An 18,732-nucleotide genomic window follows, 5' to 3' on the forward strand; every position below is an offset into this window, starting at 1 on the left:
AGAGCAATTGATACAAATATACAAAATTTAAAATAAATTAAAAGATATATTTAAATAGGCCTTTTCTTATTTTAAAAGTTGATTAAAATCCAATTTAAAATATCCCTAGGCCAGTCCTGCCAGCTGAAACAGCCATGTCTTGAGGGCGCGGCGGAAGGAGGGGAGATCCGGAATCACCCGGATCTCTGGGGGCAGCTCGATATCAGCATGGAACTATCTGGAAGATTCAGGGAGACAATTACAGGCATGCAAAACTAATTTCTTCCATATGCCAAATTTTATAAGACTGGTGTCCAGTTTTAGATTAAAACATAGAGGCCTATCCAGATTTCCAATTAGAAGGTAGCAATGTCTTTTTAAATGCTGATTGCTTCCCTTTTCCATCCACCCCAATATTGTCAGGTTCAAGTCATTGGAATAATGATGAAAGGGTGCACTGGTGGACATTGAAAAAAAGAGCAGCCCAACAGAAAAGTAGCCCAGTAAAAGAAAAATAATAATTAAAAAACACTGATAAATTTATCACTTTCTGATAAATTGAGTGTAATTCTTGGAATTATCACAATGTCATTTTTAAATGCTTCCACCCACTGCTTCTTGTCCTGCACTCAGGTGCTTTAGAGAGAATAAGTCAATACCCTCTTCTTTGTGACAGCCCCTCAAGTATTGGAAGAGAGCTACCTTGTCACCCCTAGGCTAGACATACCTAGTTCCCTTAGCCATTCCAGACCCTTTATCATCCTTGTTGCTCTTCCCTGCAGTCTTTCCAGGGCATCAGCATTATTTTTGAATCGTGACAACCAGAAATGGACACACTGGTGTTTGAAGACCTCAAGATCCTGGTGTGTATTTGGACCGTTATCATTCTTCCTCTTAAATGAACTCAGATCACACACCAAGAGCAATAATATCTAGATAAAACGATGCCTCTTCAAAGCCCCTTCCCTCACCTAAAAATGGTAAAGAGCAGCAGCTTCTTCTGAAGTTTCTGAAAGGGATGGTGGCTGGCATCCCCGGGGGGGCACAAAAGCTAACTGAGGGGGAGGGACAGCAGTGCCAGGTACTGCCCATGTTCTCAGGACAGGCAAAGAAGCCTTGCCTTGGGGCCCACCTGGAAATCTCTAAAAGAGAAGCAGCTGGGGGACTCTTACCTGGGCTGTGCTTGGAGTGTCTGTGATGTCATTCATGCTTCGGCTTTGTGTGTGGCCTAAAGGAGGAAAAGGTTTGTTTGTTTGTTTGTTTATTTGTTTGTTTGTTTGTTTGTTAATCTGTCCATCTTGCAGCTTGCCATGACTCTGGGCAGCTTGTCATAAAGATAGATCAGGGCACTTTTATCTTATTGGTAAAATAGGTGTTTTGTGATCAGGAATGACTATTCTGGATTTTTTTTTAAAAAACACACCAAGCTATATGCTCTCAAACTTCTAAATGATTTCCTAGCCCCCAAATTTACATACCTCTGCATCAATCACTACCCTTAGATTTGGTGTTTCTTCAACTCCGTCTGTTCTCTGCTTTCAGTTATTATATCAGGTGGTGAGGAAATGAACAGTTCCTCCTGCATGTTTGATCTCCAATGGCAGAACTAACATGGAACTTACGTAATCGTCCATAAGCTGAGTTCTGTCTTATTCTGAGATCTTCAGAAGAACGATAAAAGCCGGCTCCTGCAGCTGGACTCTGGACAGGGCTACGATCTGTTGGCAGGCAGAAACATGATGGAGATGAACCCAGCATAGCCCACAACTTCAATGAAAATATGAGCTACTGAAACATTGGCTTCTGGTACCAAGCAAGAGCCCAGACCACTGAAGAAACTGTCCCGATTCTTTGGGTAAGAAGTTTGGGAGAGGTGGACCAGAGACAGAATTGCCCACGATACTTTTTCTGTACGGTGTGTCTTTGTGTCTCTGTGTGCGTGTGTGTAGAAGAGCACACAGCAGTGACAGATTGTCCACTGCAACCTGAACAGCTGGTTCTTTGCCATCTTCTATTTCAGGGAATTTCTGAATATCATAATGTAGCTGAATAGCTTAAGTACTGTGAATCTTCCCTTCCACATTTTTGGGAAGAACACACAAACTTTTTTTATAATTTACTTTTTTCCAGTATTGGATCAGAGCCATATCACCTCTCCACTTTTGGTGTCCTTCAGGGTCTTTTGAGGATTTTGCAGCAGCAAAAGAAGCCCATAAGAAGGAACTCAGGACTTCCTTTTAGCTGTCGCCCTCTTTCCCCTGCTTTGCCAAAAATACCTCTCTGGAAATTTCACTCACTTATGCTTGAGACAGATTTGCCAATATCTGCCAAGGATCGATGGATGGATTTCTTCATCTGATGTCGGTGCTTTCTCAGGAGCACATAGCTTATTTTCTCTCGCAGCTCTGGCTTCAGAAGGCCATCTTCTATTTGTTTCTCAATGACATTATCTGGAAAACATGGATTATATTATTGATAATGTCCAGCCAAAATAGACTCTAGAGGCCGAGGCCATCGTGACCAGCATTGGCCATCCTAACTCTTCTGTCATTTTCAGTTCCATCAGTGTATTAAAAGAGCCACAGTGTGACTAGAGTGTAAGATGTGGATTGCCCTCCATTATGATCCTGTAAGGCAGTAATGGCCACAGGCCTACAGTATGTACTAGACATAAGTGCACTCTCCAAAGAATTCTGCCATGCGCTGATAAGGATGATTTGCACCGGCCGCTAGGAATTGGCTGAGCTGGAAGGGACCTTACAGATCATCTAAGAAGGTTATACATTTGGTAAATCTTGGCTGAACTCCATATTTAAGTAGGATTCTAATGACTTTCAAAGAATCTGATGTGAATGCAGAGGTTTTGTGACAATCACATTTACAAGGATGCAGGCCCTACAACATATCCTGGGCTCTGGAAGCCATGACTTGTGTACATGAATAGGCCATCACAGAGAGAGTATTCCTATCACCAAAGACACAGAGTTCTTCAGGTGACTCCCCTATAGCCTGAGTAGCCAGTAGCAAGGTTTGGATAGGATGAGCTTTTAATTTCAGATCTTTGCAGTTGCTTTGGATTTTCATACCTTACCTATGATTTGTGGCAGGAAGTAGCCATCGAGATCTAACAGGATGGTTCCCATCTGCAGGCAAGTGCGCAGTTCAAACAAGCTATGCAAAGTCAGAGTTGATACATGAGGTTTACTCCATCGCTCCCCTCCTTCTTCCACCTTCTCTTCAAACTTAATCCATCTGAAACAAAGAAAGATACCAGCATCTTTTTTGCCATGTGAAATGGTCAATGGGAAACAGTGAGAAACATAAGAACAATACACGCGTACATAGCAGGAACCAAAGTCTCCCTCATATTCTTTTCTGCACTCTTCTAGGTCATGAACTATATCTAACCAGTCACAAATTTAGCCTTTGTAGCTGCTTGGAGCCAAATGGGTCCTGCTTTCCACAGTTTTCCTACCTGGCTGCCTCCTTCCATTCCATCTCTTCTCCATCACGTTGGAGGGTGTCCATCTCCGTGAACAGTGTTGGGTTGGGGGGATCATCATCTTCACCCAGGATATATCGGAGGCGCTCAGCAGCAGGTGACACTGAACCAAAGATGAAAAGCTGATTAAGGACAGGCAGAACCCACTCACGATTCCATGTTTTTAACCCAGTTTTGAAGTCCTTGGGAAAGAAAATGGTTTCTAGTAAGGAATCCTTTCCAAGGTCAGCAGAAAAAAAAACCTGTTGAAATCAGCTTTTTAAAAGTCTAAGACACTGGTTTGATTACATCCTATTGCTTGTTTATTATATTGAATTCCTAAAAAGAAAGTTGTTTGGATGATAATGATTTTAAGATAGTGCAGCTCATTAAAATAATATTGTCAACTCTACAAATGAGCCTGGCTGCCGCCATTTCCCTTCTCATTCTAGGTTGCCACATGGATAGGAGGGAGGGAGGGGGGGTGCCCAGGTGCTTTGTCCGTCAAAATAATCTTTTGTCCTGCCCAGCAAGTGCTGACTTTCCCCCTCACCACCTTTGGACCCTTTGGCCCTGGGCCCTTGAGTCGTGTGGAGGGGCACAGGAGTCACAAGAAGGAAGGAAAACTGAGCCAGCAAATAAATGTTCCTCGTGTTTACTACAATTCCTACTAGTTTAACATGAGGCTTTTCCACCATAATGCGCCCTGGAAAAAAAATAGTATATTCATTGTATTTTAGCCTAATCTGATTAAACTAACTAAGAGCATTAACACTGAACTGCCAGGACCCAGGAACTATAGGCAAAACATTTCAGACCTCAACGTTTGGTTGGTAAATCTATTTCTGGAATATCCAAGGGACTTTGGGGCTAGGAAGGGCAACATACTGTAGTGCTAAAATAAAATAACATTTGTCACATATTAGTTTAGCATGATGTATGAACCCAGATGGAGGTCTATGGTTTAGCATGGTGTGTGAACAAAACCAGGGATGTTTTTTTCAGTAAACCACAGTAATAAACCTAGCATAATGTAACAATATAATATGTATTTTATATAAGTATATTATGTAATTATATTACATATATGTATATACGTTACGTAATATCAGAAATCAAAATCTAGTCATTGACAAACACTGTAAGAATTTTTAGCCTAGATATAGCAATGGAATTTGGCCTAGAAATGTGCTACAGCAGCAATAAAATGGAGTAAAATCACAAATAACTATGGAATTGGAAAACTGCATGGCCAAAATATCAGAAATTGTCAGATGAAGCCTACATGGGTATTTTACAGTTGAATAACATAGATGGACGTGTTAAAAATATGATTCATAAAGAATACATTCAAAGTAATTTTAATGGGAACACAGCAATCAATATTTGGCTTTTAATTAGGTTTTAGTGGGGTTATTTTGTGTATTTTTGTATGATTTTTTTTCGTATCCTGTATATTGTATTTGTGTTTTTAATATGCTGTGAACCGCCCTGAGTCCTACGGGAGAAGGGCGGTATACAAATTAAATTAACCATAACCATAAAAAAAAAAGAGTGAGAAAATTGCTGCCTGAGCAGGGGGCTGGACTAGATGACCTCCAAGGTCCCTTCCAAGTATTATTCTGTTATTCTTAGATCCTGTCATCTAAATGCTGCACTTCTTCTTTTTCTACACATGGCATGTCGGAGAGGTTGGACTGGATGACCTCCAAAGTCCCTTCCAACATTATTATTATTATTATTATTATTATTATTATTATTATTATTATTATTATTATTATTATTATTATTATTATTATTGTCAAGTAACAGATCTGCGAACACCTAGAAGCAAGCAAATCTGCAAATACCTCCAAGCTGATAGGAATAGGCACCAGCTCAGAGGATAGGCTCAAGATCCAGATGGAGCCCAACAGACTTGAACACTGGGCCCTATCTAACAAAATGAAATTCAGTGTAGACAAAAGTAAGTTTTTATGCATAGGCAAGAAACACCAAATATACAGGTACAGATTAGGTGAAACCTGTCTCAGTAGCAGTAACTGTGAGAGGGATCTTGGAGTCCTAGTGGATAATCACTTAAATATAAGGAAACAGTGTGTGGCAGCAGTCAAAAAAGCCAATACACCCCTAAGCTGCATTAACAGAAGGATAGAATCAGCTTGACAAAACCTGCAAAAATCCTGGAAAAGATAATCAAGCAGTGAATTTGTGAGCACCTAGAAATGATCACTACAATCTCTAGAAACCAACACAGACTGTTAAAAACAGATCATGCCAGACAAACCTAATAGCATTCTGTTACGAAGTGACCAAATTAATGGACCAATGAAATATTGTGGGCATTGTTTACTTTGATGTCAAAAAGACATTTGACAAAATATACCATAGCCTGCTTCTTGATAAGATAGAACCATGTGGGATAGACAGCATCACCACCAGATGCATTTGTAACTGGCTGGCCAACAACAGTCAACATGTAGTCTTCAATGGAACTATGTCTACGTGGAGGGAAGCATGCAGTAGGGTACCACAAGGTTCTGTCTTAGAATATAGGTTCAAGATTCAGAAGTATCTTGACGGATTTGAATACTGGACCCTATACAACAACATGCAATTCAGTGGTGAAAAAAGTAAGGCAAGAAAAGCCGAGTGCAGAGATATTCAATAGTGATACTTGGTTCAACCACAGTAACTGTGTACAGGATCTACTTCTCAAAGTTGCCAGTTCAAAGTTGCCAGCTTCCCAGAAGGTTCCCTTCCAGACTTCTGGGGAGGTTGCTAGTTTGCTCTTGACCCTCCTGTGATAGGTCCACTGTCTCTCTTCAACCCAGCACTTTCAGAAACACCTTTCACTCCCAGAGTTCAGTCCATTTCCCCACCAATCCAGGTTGTACTTTATGGCAGAAGCTGGCAAGCCTGGCTGTGGCAGAATCCCCAAGATTGCCATCCGTCTTACATGACCTGGAATGTCACCTAAGTGTCCCTCTTGTACGTAAACAGTTAAATCACTTGCTAGAAGGGGCAACATCGGTCGCCCTGGTGCTGGGCTTCCCTTCAGAACTTCCTAAACTTTCAACAAACCTCAGACATGCATATATTGGAAATTCTCAAATGGAATGTTTTCTTACCTGGAAATGGTTGGAGATTTTCCCCCATTTTTTTCGGGGAGAAGAGCTGTTCACAGCACTACCCACAGCTCTTCCTAGCTCCAAAGACTAACACAAGCTGCAGCCACAAAAATAATCCCCACCTTCTGTTTACTTGAATAACCAGATTATGAGGCGTATCAATCCTCTCCTTCACTCCCAGCCCTCATGACATAAAACTACGAAATCAATGTAGCTTCTGTGTTAAGAGGTGGGTCTGCTGGGGGCGCTCTGGGCGAAGGAGAGAGTGTGCAATGCACGCCCATGTTTGAGGGGGCATCTTATCCTTTCCTAACCAGAGACTGTAGGGCTACCTGCATTGCAAAGCCAGGCACACTGCCACAACAGTCTGGTGATCAATTATTAAAGAACGGAACTAATTCAGTTCTTTTTTAATTTCAGGGACGTTAATCAAGTTGAATCAACCCCTCCCTCCAACAGCATGGAGCCACCACTAAACAACCATGATGCTAATTTTTTTTAAAATCTTTCTTGAACAGTATGGTGACAGCAATAGCTTTCCCCTCAGAAAGATGAAACCAGGTTTCTAAGAGAGCCAAGGTTTCTTGACCAAGCGGCTGGTGTCTACTTGGCTTCAACAAAAATGATGTAGGAAGGGAGGGAGGCTCATGTCGCGTTAGAGAGAAACCGTTGTGCAGGGCTTGGACCCTTTGCAAACAATGGAGGGAAAAGCCAAACAGCTAGCAATTTCCAGATGCACCAGCCCATCCTGCAAGCTCTCTGATTCCTGCACATCCTGCCTTTGGAAAGAAGAGGGGAAAGATCAGGAAGACTAGAACCCCTTCATCGCTTGAGGAAGGCAGGTAAGATTTTACACTTCATCCCCACTGTGTAACAAATAGCGTCCACTTTATGCAAGCTCACAGGCTCTAAGCAGGGCACGTTGTATCTTCTGAGGGGTTGGGAGCTGCAAACCATGTCTGTGCATTTACGCACATGCAAAGATATTCAAATGCCAATGAACATGGGTTCACAATACCTTCCCCTTCTCCAGAGGCCACCACCATGGCTGCCCTCCCAGCTCTCCTCCTCCTCCTCCTCCTTGCTTTTAAGGCAGCCACCACCACTCTGCTGAACAGCTCTCACAGTCCTCCTGCACAAGCCGTGTTTTTTGGCTCTTGCATTGCAAGGACTTGTGATGATGTGGCAAAAGCAGTTTTCAACCAGCTCTGAAGAGGGGATCACGAAAGACCCTGAAAAACCAGGTGTGTTTCCAGGACCGTGGTTGCCTACTCTGGTCTGGACAGAAAGGTGCTGAGAGGTGGGTCTGGCTCTGGAATCACCTTATGGGGTCATTTTCAAGAATAGTGGAGTGTGGGACATCTTCCTCAAACGCTTTGCTTCTGATTGCTGGGGGAAGGACTTTCTCTCCTTTGGAAAAGGATGGGTTTAATTCCCACACAAAAGTGTTCCGTTCCGCAAAACAAGTGAGGACCATGTCCCTGTTCACTCCCATGGCACAAAAACAAAGGACCCTGCGGCCAAAGGAAGCCCTCACTTTTTAAGGTTGGGCATCCCAACTAGCAAGTTCCAGAAGGCAGGACAATGCCCCTCTGTGGACAGGAGAAGGACCGTGTGTGTGTGTGTGTGTGTGTGTTTCCGCACACTTAAGGATTGTGTAAAATCTCAGCAGGATGTCTCTCTGCAAACACCAGAGAAAGCAAGCAACTATTCTGGTATGCAGCCTATTAAGCTTTTATAAGTAGCTTATGAAGTAGGCTGAAGGGAACATTTCTGTTTTGGGCTGCAGAAGAAAACCAGCCATTCCTAAAACAGTACTTCCTGCCACATCCTAGGTTGAGATCGAACAATTAAAATGGCCATTTAAAGCAGCTCTTCATTTTTTTAAAAAAAATAGAAGTTGCTATCTCCACGTGACCTTTGGACTCTGCCCTTTGAGGACATCTTCATCTTTTAGGTGTCTTTAGCTAAGTGGCTGTTTCTACAATGTTCTAAAAACTGTCCCCAGCTTTGAACATTGTAAGAGACAATCAGTAGAAGTTGATTTATCACTGACATGTACTCCAGTCTTAATTATTAATTAATTAATTCTAAAAGTTGCTGGGAATGTAATGGGCAACCAGAAAGCTTTGCGGAGTTGGTAGCAATGGGCTCTACATGGGGCTGCCCCATCGCTGCAATTTAATTTTTAACTTGCTTTTTAAAAGATACACTTCTCGGCTATACTAACACAAAAAAGCAAGAAGTCAAAAAGTAATCATTTTGTAGATAGTGACTGATTTGAATCTGATTAGACCTATATAGGTGGTGATGCAATTCAACCAATTTTTATAAATGTCTTAAACCTGCCACTTGCTCCGGGTTTGAAAGCATATAGAGGTAGATTACCCTATTTAACGATCGTTCGAAGTTATGTCAATGCTGAAAAAGTAACTTTGCGTCCAGTTCTTATGACCATCACAGCAACCTGCAGTCATGAGATCATCATTTTGCCCTTGATAAGCAAAATCAAAGGAGAAGCTGCAATAAAATCCCAAGTCAAGGCCACATGATGTCTCCCTTAACTATCTGCAGAGACATACTTTTAATGACCAAGTGGGAAGTGAAGTTGTAAATCTGTTGTGGTTGTAAGTCTGTTGTGTTATGTTTAGCATGTCACTGCAGGTCTCACTTGTGATTGCTGAGTACTGACTGTATCCTGTACCTTTGTATACTGTTATATTGCTGGTAAAAGTTCAGTTGACCAGTGGATGGTGACAAAGAGACATAGAAACCGTTGGTTCATTGCTGCTATTCTGCCATGGCCCAGGTAGGGCAGCCTCACTTACAAGGAGGCAGCAGCACTCACGATTCCTGCCTCGGTACATAGCTGTGGAAGATTCTCCCACGTCTACCCTATTTCACCTGTTTCTATTTTTATTTGGATTTTAAAACTCTTTTCTCATAAAACATTTAAAATCAGAGATCCTATGTTTTCCTTCCATTTCGCTACTCTATATTTCTGCATAATGTATGCCTGGCAGTCAGCTACATGCAGCCATAGCAGTAATTCAGTCATGACTGAAATGAAATTTGCAGGTCCTGGTAGCACAAAGTCAACCCTTCTAAACATGGTGGAATCCTGGCTTGTTTTTAGTGCTCTATTTTCCTTCCTCCTCTACTCACTGGTCCTGCTGGCGTGGTCATTTCCACTCACATCACCTGTCCGCCTTCCTTCTTCTGTGTCCGAATGGATCTGCTGCTTGTAGGGCCTTTTGCATTCACCATTTTTATCTTGGCTGAAGGAGGATCTCCTTTTGCGTCTTTTTTTCTGGTTGCTATGGGGCCTTGGTAGCCCAATGTAAATGGAATGATAATCTGCTAGAGGAGACAGCCAAGCAGCACACAGAGAGTGAATGAAAAGGCTCCCCATTCATAAAAATACCACACAGCATACATAGTGTGTTAAAATAGTCTCCCAAGAATAGAACAACAGAACAGAACAGAATATTTATTGGACAAGTGTGATTGGATAGACAAGAAATTGGTCTCCAATGCATAAGCTCTCAATGTACATACCAACAACAAAGTAATGTAATCATAAGATGCCAATAGGAGAAGGTAGTAGTAAAGATGAGAAGGATAATAGTAATCCAGCCCTACTACATGGGTAAATATCCTTTAGACACAAGACATTGCTGTGGGAATTGGGTGTTCAGCAGAGTGATGGCACGGGGCGGGGGGAAGGGGCGAACTGTCCCTGTGTCTGGTTTTGTCATGCAATGCCCTAGAGCGACATCCTGAGGGAAGAATTTGAAACAGTTTGTTTCCAGGATGTGAGAGGTCTGTAGATATTTTCTCATCCTTCTTTCTGGTTCATGCAGTATATAGATCCTCAGTGGAAGGCAGGCTGGTTGCAACTGTTTTTTCTGCAATCCTAACTATCCATTGAAGCCTATACCTGTCCTGGTTGGTTGCAATGCCAAACCAGACAGTTTATTGAGGTACAAATGACAAACTCAATAATTCCTCTGTAGAACTGTATCGGCAGTTCCTTGGGCAGTCTGAGCTTTCTGAGTTGATGGCAGGAAGAGCATTCTTTGTCGTGCCTTTTTAATGATGTTCTAATATTAGGTGTCCATTTCAAGTCCTGGGAGATAATAGAACCCAGAAACTTGAAGTTCTGTACTGTTGATACTGCGTTGTGAAATATTGTAAGAGGTGGTAGAATAGGGGGGCTCCTCCTAAAATCCCATATCAACTCTACAGTTTTAAGTGTGTTCAGCTCCAGATTGTTCCGGATACACCACAAGGTGAGTTCAACCTCCTGTCTGTATGCTTATCACCATCTCGAATGGGACCAGTGACTGTTGTATCATCTGCAAACCTCAGTACTTTAACAGAGGGAGGGAGATGAATGGATAGGTTTGTGAAAGTCATGTAAATGGGGGCATGGCATAATGTAACAACTGCATCTCTTGGCTCTTAGAATTTAAGGGAGTTGGTCTGTATATGCCTTTCTGATAGTTTGACAACTTCTTAAAAATAATTCAATCTTTTACAAGCAACCAAATTTTGTTTTATTGGGCCAATTTCATTCCACATAGAAAGCTGACATTTCCACTCATTAAACTAAATGGGTGTGCCAGTGGTAAATGTCCCAAAAGATTAATAAAATGCCTTCTTGTAATTTAAAGCCACACAGTGCATGGTAACATTGATAGTATCAACTTACCTTGAACAAAATCCTAGTTTTTTAGATACATTAAAAATTGAAGGGTTTTTTTTTCAACTACAAAGGTAAACCTTGTAGGGTAGGCAAGGCGGGTTGTATGACGTGTGTAAGTTCTGGCACCTTTTTTTTTTTAACAAAAAAAGCACCGCATGTAAGTAAAACATCTAAATGATATTTTACTCAGGGAAGTACGTAAGGGAAATGAGGGACATATTCCATGCCCAAGGGAAGTATGACATCAGAAATGGAAAAATCATTGTGCCACACTAGAAGAATCTACTGCCCGAATCAGGGAGAAGCACTGGGGAAACGGGTCACCTTACCCTCTTCATCATCATATTGCATTCTGAAGGTGCTGAGGCATCTCTCGCCCAGGGTGTCATTCTCGTACATTATGGCCAACCAGTAAATGCTATCATAGATTTAAAGATAAAAAAATTATTAAATAATAATGAAATTCTAATACAGCTAGTGATAAATTAGTAATTCACTACTTTAAAAGCAAAAAAAAAATGAAATAAGGAGCAATGAAAAGATTAACGAGAAATAATTACTCAATATACCATTCCTTTTGGAAGACGCAGGATTCTGCAAAGTGAAGAAAATGAGTACTTAAGATGTAAATAAGAAAAAAAATGCAATTATACATGAACCATGGTGCTGCAGCGGTTAGAATGTTGTATTGCAGGCTAACTCTGCTCAGACTGCCAGGAGTTTGATTCCTTTGATCCTGACTAGCCAAACCCAAGTCCTGCAGTGGGATGGCTGGACGCTTTCATGCAGAAGTTGCAGGACAGATTCAAGAGCCCCACAGCAGCCCGGCATGCAGAGACCCGCATCCGCTGCTTGGGGCAGACCAAGTGGCCAGTGGCAGAGTACATCCAAGATTTTCATAGCCTGAGAGACTGGCCCGAGCGTATGCTGGTCTACCAATTCCGGGAGGGGATGAACAAGGAGCTGTATCACAACTGCCTGCTCTGGGAGGTGCCCCATGACCTTCAAGGGTGGTACCAGTTAGCCACAAATGTGGAGCTCGACCTGATGGAGTACCGGGAGCACACTGCACATGAGAACTGGCCCCGCTGAATGGCCAAGAGATGCCCAGCGCCCTGTGGAGGAAGAGGCAGTGCACCTCCTGCCACGGGGAGACACCCTGCCGGAGCCTGGGAAGGTGTTTCTGATGTGGGAAGGAAGGCCATTGAGCTGCTGATTGCCTCGCACCACGGCCGGCATCTGCACTGCAAGCCCCGGCCCAACTGAAGCCAAAAAAACAACTGCAAAGCCAAGGAGAAAACATGGTCAACAGGTCCCCAATCCAGCAAAGGGGAGGGAACTCTGGCCCACGACAAGCCTGGCTTGGTCTTCTACAAGAGCAACACTGAAGGGGAAGACGACCTGATGGTAAGTGGCTCCATCCTCCCTATGATGATCTGGGTGGGGAATTTGGTGCCCTCCTCCGGAGTAAGGGGGGCCCCCTCACCGCCTTGCTGGACTCAGGATGCCCATGGTGCCTGATTAGCCTTCAGACACTAAATTGAAACAAGCTTGAAGAACAAATCGCTGCCAAAATCTAAAACCCGAGCTACAAGTATTTTCTCTTATTTCAATGCATATTAATTTCCCAAATGCCCTTTATGGGCGACTGGGAAAGATATGGTCACATTTCATGGCAGAAAAATCAATCCCTTCCAAAGTCACTTTGACAGGGACTAAGCTAAACCCAACACTGGTCTCTCCCTCTGGCATCTACAGGCTGTTTATTACTGCACACTGAGAAAAATAAGAGAAAATGTGGTCTTATTACAGTCAGGTCAAAAGTAGATTTATATTAAAGTATATTAAACAGTGTGCCAATATCTTAGGGGCTGCCACAAAGAAGAGGGAGTCAAGCTATTTTCCAAAGCGCTTGAGGGCAGGACAAGAAGCAACAGATGGAAAGTAATCAAGGAGAGAAGCAACCTAGAACTAAGGAGAAACTTCCTGACAGTTAGAACAATTAACCAGTGGAACAACCTGCCTCCAGAAGCGGTGAATGCTCCAACATTGGAAGTTTTTAAGAAGAAACTGGACAGCCATTTGTCCGAAATGGTATATAGGGTTTCCTGCCTGAGCAGGGGGTTGGACTTGACCTCCAAGGGTCCCTTCCAACTTTATCATTATCATTATCATTATTATTATTAAACCTGGAATATATATTAAAACTGCCACCAATGAATACAGTAAGTTGCTTAACCATGTTTTTTTATAAGTTACACACCACAGCTTAAATTAAATAAATGCCTTTCAGTCACAACTCAATGAATTAAAAAAAACGTCGCAGTAGAATTCTGGCTCTAGTATTATAAGCATACTTTAAAAATGGAACAAAAATTCACACTATTTTTTACAAATAGTACAGCTGAATACCTTCTTCCATCTATGATAACTTCTTTTTTTTGGAAGCCTCTCCCTTTGAGGCATTCTTTTTCTCAACAGGCCTACAAAGAATTCTGAACGGTTCAGATAATGTACTTACAGTTGAACCTTCCCAAGAAATGCTCCAGACTACATTCAGGGGACTCGGTCAGCATCTGGCCAGCTGCATGCTTTGGATCCCACTAAGTCCTGGACAGCTGGCAGAGTCAGCAAGAGGCCAATGGATGCTGGGATAGTATTGACCCACAAAGATTGCAGCAGCTTCTCTATTGAAATGTGTGTGACATGATGTGGATTGATCCCTTCAGAGCAGCAAGGAACTGGATCATGGGATGGTTCTCATGCTCATACATGTGTGTGTTTAGACAAATTCTGACCCATTTAATGCACAGCCAATTTCAAGCAGCCAATTATCCCATAGCTGATAAAGATACTAAGCAGAATTTGTTTCTAGGTCTTGGATGGGTTACGATTGTTAGCTGCAGGGATGAAAGTGCCTTAGCCAAACTGTTTCGGTCCTCATTGAATGATCTGAATGAGCAAATACGAGGGAAGCCTGGCAAACAGAGGCCTCACCCCACACATCATTTAGTGACAGTTGGAAATTACAACGGCACTGAACAAAGTGACTTATGACAGTTTCTCACAGACTTACGACTGTTGCAGCATCCCCAGGGTCATGTGATCAAAATCCAGGTGCTTGGCAACTGGTTCATAGTAACAACGGTCGCAGCATCCCAGGGTCGTGTGATCCTCTTTTGCGACCTTCTGACAAGCAAAGTCAATGGGGAAGCCAGATTTACTTCAATAACTATGTTACTCACTTAACAACTGCTGTGATTCACCTAACTGTGGCAAGGAAGGGCATAAAATGGGGCAAAATCACAACTGTCTTGCTTAGCAACAGAAATTTTGGGCTCAGTTGTGGTCGTAGAACAGACTGTTTCCCAGTTTCTTGCCTGGTGCCTTAACTAGCACTCCATTTGATGGGCTCTCTTGATGCACTCGGGACTACTTTCCACACGTGGGATGACATGAACTGTGGTCTGGGAGGGTGTCTATCCACTTATTGGTAAGTCTCTGTGGATGCAAAAGAGGCTGTGTTTGCTGCCAAAGATTAACACAACTCCAATCCATGTCCAACCATTTATTTATTTAATCAATCAATTGATTAGTCAAAATCGATCATAGTCACTACACTCTCAAGGTATCCGGATTACAAATCGGGGCTTATACAAATCATGAAAAACAGAAGCAAAGAATATATACAGCAAAATTCAAAAGCAGCATGACTAGAAAAGAACAAGATTTTACAAGAGTTTCTGTACCTCGTCAACACAGGCCTTTTTTCAAAATGAGTGCATTTCCTAAGGAAGATATTTGTTTAACAGCCTATGTTGCTGTGAAATTTTCACTAATGCAGAATGCACCTCCTTTTCAGGCACTCTGCTCCTGCTCAGTAAAGGTAACACACTTTATCCTCTAATAACAGTTCATTGTAGATCCTTTGCTTGTCCACAGCAGGGTCACTAAGGTGCATCTGATTGGTGACAGGACGCCACATCGTGGCCCAGGTCCACCATCTCATGTAAACACTCTGGGAGAGAGCCAGAATAAAGGTTAATTTTCAAAGGGTCAAAAAATGTGGGATTGCCACATCTGTGGATGTTTTGCAATCTTTCAGATGGAAACATAAGATTTATTTTATTTTGGACATCCACATATATCATTACCTATCTGTCAATTCCTTGCTTTTCACAGTCATCCTCAGAATTTTTTGATGGTGATATTAGGACTGCAGTCTGTAAAATGGAAAGAACTGGAAATGTCTGCATTACAAGATTCTTGACTGGTTGGGTTTTTGTAGTGAAGAAACTGCTTTAAAGTCGTCAAGAGACTTTTTTTTTAATTAAAGCACTAATTAAATTTGAAACAAGTGTAAAAAATTGGACCATCTACTAGATAATATATAGAAAAATGCAGGGTAATATTTTAATGATCTGGTGTACAAAAGTTCTTTTTTTTTACTAAATTTCTAAAATGTAAAAACTATAAAACGAAAAAGCTTCTACATTTCAGGGTTTTTTAAAAAAATAAAAAAGGTATTAAAAGTTAAGAGTCTCAAAACTGGAAAAAACCTACTTGAATTTTAAACGCAACCTAGTATGCAAAAACAATTATTGAGTAGTTGTGTACATTTCAGAAGGCAAAGCACAATGCCCACAAATCTCTTTGCTTAACAAACCACAGCTCTTTTGGCAGGCTGGCATTGACCAGTCTCTCTGAAATGGGCACTGCGGCCACCTAACGGCTTCACACTTGGCCGTGGCTAATGGCAGTCTCCACCTCGCTCCCATCGTCTTTGTCACAGACTGGGATGTAGCCGCCTTCTCGAGGCAAACACCAGCACCAACCGGCCCCCGTGAGGTCCAGAGTAGCAAAATTGAAGTTGCTCCAGTCTAGTTGCTTGAAGTCCACAGTGTCCATTTGGGAATGAATCTCGTTGAGCTTTTGCCAATGTAGCCAGGCCATCACCAAGCCGAAGACCTGCAAGAAGACAGGGGAGACCTGTTAAAGGACTTCTTAGAACATGGCCATCCTGTCCTATGGGTTGGCTGGAATTACTGGGGTCTTCGCCAATCAACTGCAACACCAAACCAGAATGGGAGGATTAGGCTCTGGCATTTCTTGGGTTCTGCTGCCTTTTCATGGGCAAAATGCAGGCCCCCCCTAAACAACCCTCAGAGAACAAAATGGATCTTTACCTGAGGGAGGAGCAAAGAGCAAACAATCGCTAAAGTGGCTTCAAAATTGTCTTTGAACCAAAAGCTCACTGCATGGATGCAGCCGCGTACGTGGATGGTGCTCACCAGCTCCAGTCGCTACAGAAAGAATAAATTGCTAATTAATGACATGATTCCGCTCATCCTGGCACAAGTCATTGGCATTTAGAACTCCAGTCATACATTCTGCTCTTACATTTGACTGATGGAAATGTTAAAGAATGACTGAAATCCAACAGGTACCCCCAAATTTACCCAACATACCGGTTTCTACAATACTAACAAAGTTAGTACGGTGGTCAGGCAAATCTTTATAGGAGTATGTGATTAAGCATGTTGGGTAAACCGAGCTGTTTGGTGAGTTTACCTAGTGCTAAGGGGCTAATTTGGTAACCAGATTATGCTGTGTGAATCCACCATATCGTTTGGACGATGCCCAGCGGGAGCTTCAGTGACCAATGCTTCCAAAGCTCCTACGGGCCCTCCTATCAAGTGCTTCAGGTGCGGCCAGCAAGGACACCGGGCGACTGAATGCAGGCGGCTAAATGCCTAGCGCCGGTTCCCCAGGAGAAGAGCACCCCAGGCACCACATCGAAACCGAAAAAACCACAACGGAGAGGCCGAGAGAAATCGAGCTGGGCACATCAAAGCCAACCCTTCGAGGTCTCCTTCCCCCCCAAGGGTGAGAGAGAGACCTCCGGCTGAACGCCATCAACTACCAGCCCCCTATGACAGTGACGGTGAAGGCGAGAGCGATCTAATGGTAAGTCACGCCATCCCTCCTTTCACCATCCCTGCTAAACGTATAGCGCCTAAAACAGGGGCCCAAACTGAATTAGAAGTTCTGATAGATCCAGGCTGTAGTCGATGTCTAATCAACCTCCAAACAGAGCTTAAATTAGGAATCCGAGCCAAGCGACTATCCCTAGCCATGAAATTTGAGCAGTCGATGGGTCATTCACTGGAGGATCACCTGCAACACACCTAACTGAGCCAGTACGGCTGTAGATGGGATAGCACTGGGAGATTATCCAGTTTGTGGTGATCCCAAAAATGACTGAGACTGTAATCCTGGGGTTGGCTTGGCTGAGAGAGAGAGACTGGCCCAAGGTCACCTAGCCAGCATTCAGGCCTAAAGAGGGACTAGGATTCATCGTCTCCTGGTTTCTAGGTCAGCACTTTCTGACCAACACCAGGGAATATGGGATGAAGCATTCATTGGCAGGTTATCAGTTTGTTTTAAAGTTCCAACGCTTACCCTTTTCTCCAAAAGGAAGGAGGAAAAACCCCGCCAGACCATTAAAAGGGTGAGTGAGACTGGTTCTATAGGTGGTGGGCTGCTCAGAAGACCTGGCACTGGACTGGGTCTTGCCCAAGGCCTGCCATCTCTGGGCGTGCCCCTCAGGCTTTTGGATCTTCAGCCATAGTAACCGCAGCAAGAAGGGCTGCCTGACCTCAGGCGCCATCCTAAGCCAGGGCAGTTCTGCTCCATGGGGAGCTCAGCAGTAACACTCCCAAAGCATCTCTTTCTTTCTTTCTTTATATATATATCACGCTTTGTAACCCCCCATCTCCCTGCCTGCCCACTGCTGTTTGGCATTCAACTCAGCCCAATGAATTTCGGTTGCTACCTCTTGATTTAGTGTCCGGTATCCACACAGAGTGTTCATGACTTCTCCTGGTGCCTGCAAAGACAAAAAGAAGAGTGTTTAATAACAGCACATAGAAGGTGGTTCTTGCCTTTTTAGCAACACTTCAAAAATAGTTTGTCACTCCCTCTTTCTGGAATATTTTCCCAGTTCCCAGTCTAAAGAGCCAGTTGGATGTAGTGTTTAAGGTCCTGGGCTAAAGTCACCATGAACTCATAGAGCAAAATGGACATTGCCAACAAACTCGGAGTGCTTGGCTATGGTTAGGAGGGCACTGACTTTTTTAGGCTGGCCTATCTCTGTTTCCTGGTAAAATACATGGGAAAATCCCATAGGAGGAAAATTCCACTTAGGGTTAGGGTTAGGTCACCTTGAACTCATAGAGCAAAATGGACATTGCCAACACATTCGGAGGGCTTGGGTATGGTTAGGAGGGCACTGACTTTTCTAGGCTGGCCTATCTCTGTTTCCTGGTAAAATACATGGGAAAATCCCATAGGAGGAAAATTCCACTTAGGGTTAGGGTTAGGTCACCATGAACTCATAGAGCAAAATGGACATCGCCAACAAACTCGGAGTG

General features: G+C 43.0%; 2 protein-coding genes across 2 annotated transcripts in view; both read right to left on the reverse strand.

The window, feature by feature from the left end:
• SLC4A5 (solute carrier family 4 member 5) overlaps window positions 1-11,647 on the reverse strand; it is a 30,175-nt gene extending 18,528 nt beyond the window's left edge. The window contains exons 1-7 of the mRNA XM_029283165.1: window positions 11,629-11,647; window positions 9,757-9,951; window positions 3,455-3,584; window positions 3,071-3,231; window positions 2,277-2,429; window positions 1,602-1,697; window positions 1,152-1,207 (exon numbers count right to left, since the gene is read on the reverse strand). Coding sequence (XP_029138998.1) covers window positions 1,152-1,207; window positions 1,602-1,697; window positions 2,277-2,429; window positions 3,071-3,231; window positions 3,455-3,584; window position 9,757 — 597 coding nt within the window. The 5' untranslated portion in view covers window positions 9,758-9,951; window positions 11,629-11,647. The remainder of the gene's footprint in view (window positions 1-1,151; window positions 1,208-1,601; window positions 1,698-2,276; window positions 2,430-3,070; window positions 3,232-3,454; window positions 3,585-9,756; window positions 9,952-11,628) is intronic.
• Window positions 11,648-14,861: 3,214 nt separating this feature from the next.
• Window positions 14,862-18,732, reverse strand: part of LOC107283282 (tetraspanin-15) — a 14,226-nt gene continuing 10,355 nt past the window's right edge. Inside the window, exons 6-8 of the mRNA XM_015811157.2 lie at window positions 18,135-18,188; window positions 16,486-16,602; window positions 14,862-16,267 (exon numbers count right to left, since the gene is read on the reverse strand). Of these exons, the coding sequence (XP_015666643.2) occupies window positions 16,034-16,267; window positions 16,486-16,602; window positions 18,135-18,188 (405 nt within the window). The 3' untranslated portion in view covers window positions 14,862-16,033. The remainder of the gene's footprint in view (window positions 16,268-16,485; window positions 16,603-18,134; window positions 18,189-18,732) is intronic.

Source organism: Protobothrops mucrosquamatus, unplaced genomic scaffold, assembly GCF_001527695.2.
Source record: "Protobothrops mucrosquamatus isolate PMUCROS unplaced genomic scaffold, P.Mucros_1.0 scaffold31, whole genome shotgun sequence".
In the NCBI taxonomy this organism is placed as follows: Eukaryota; Metazoa; Chordata; class Lepidosauria; order Squamata; family Viperidae; genus Protobothrops; species Protobothrops mucrosquamatus.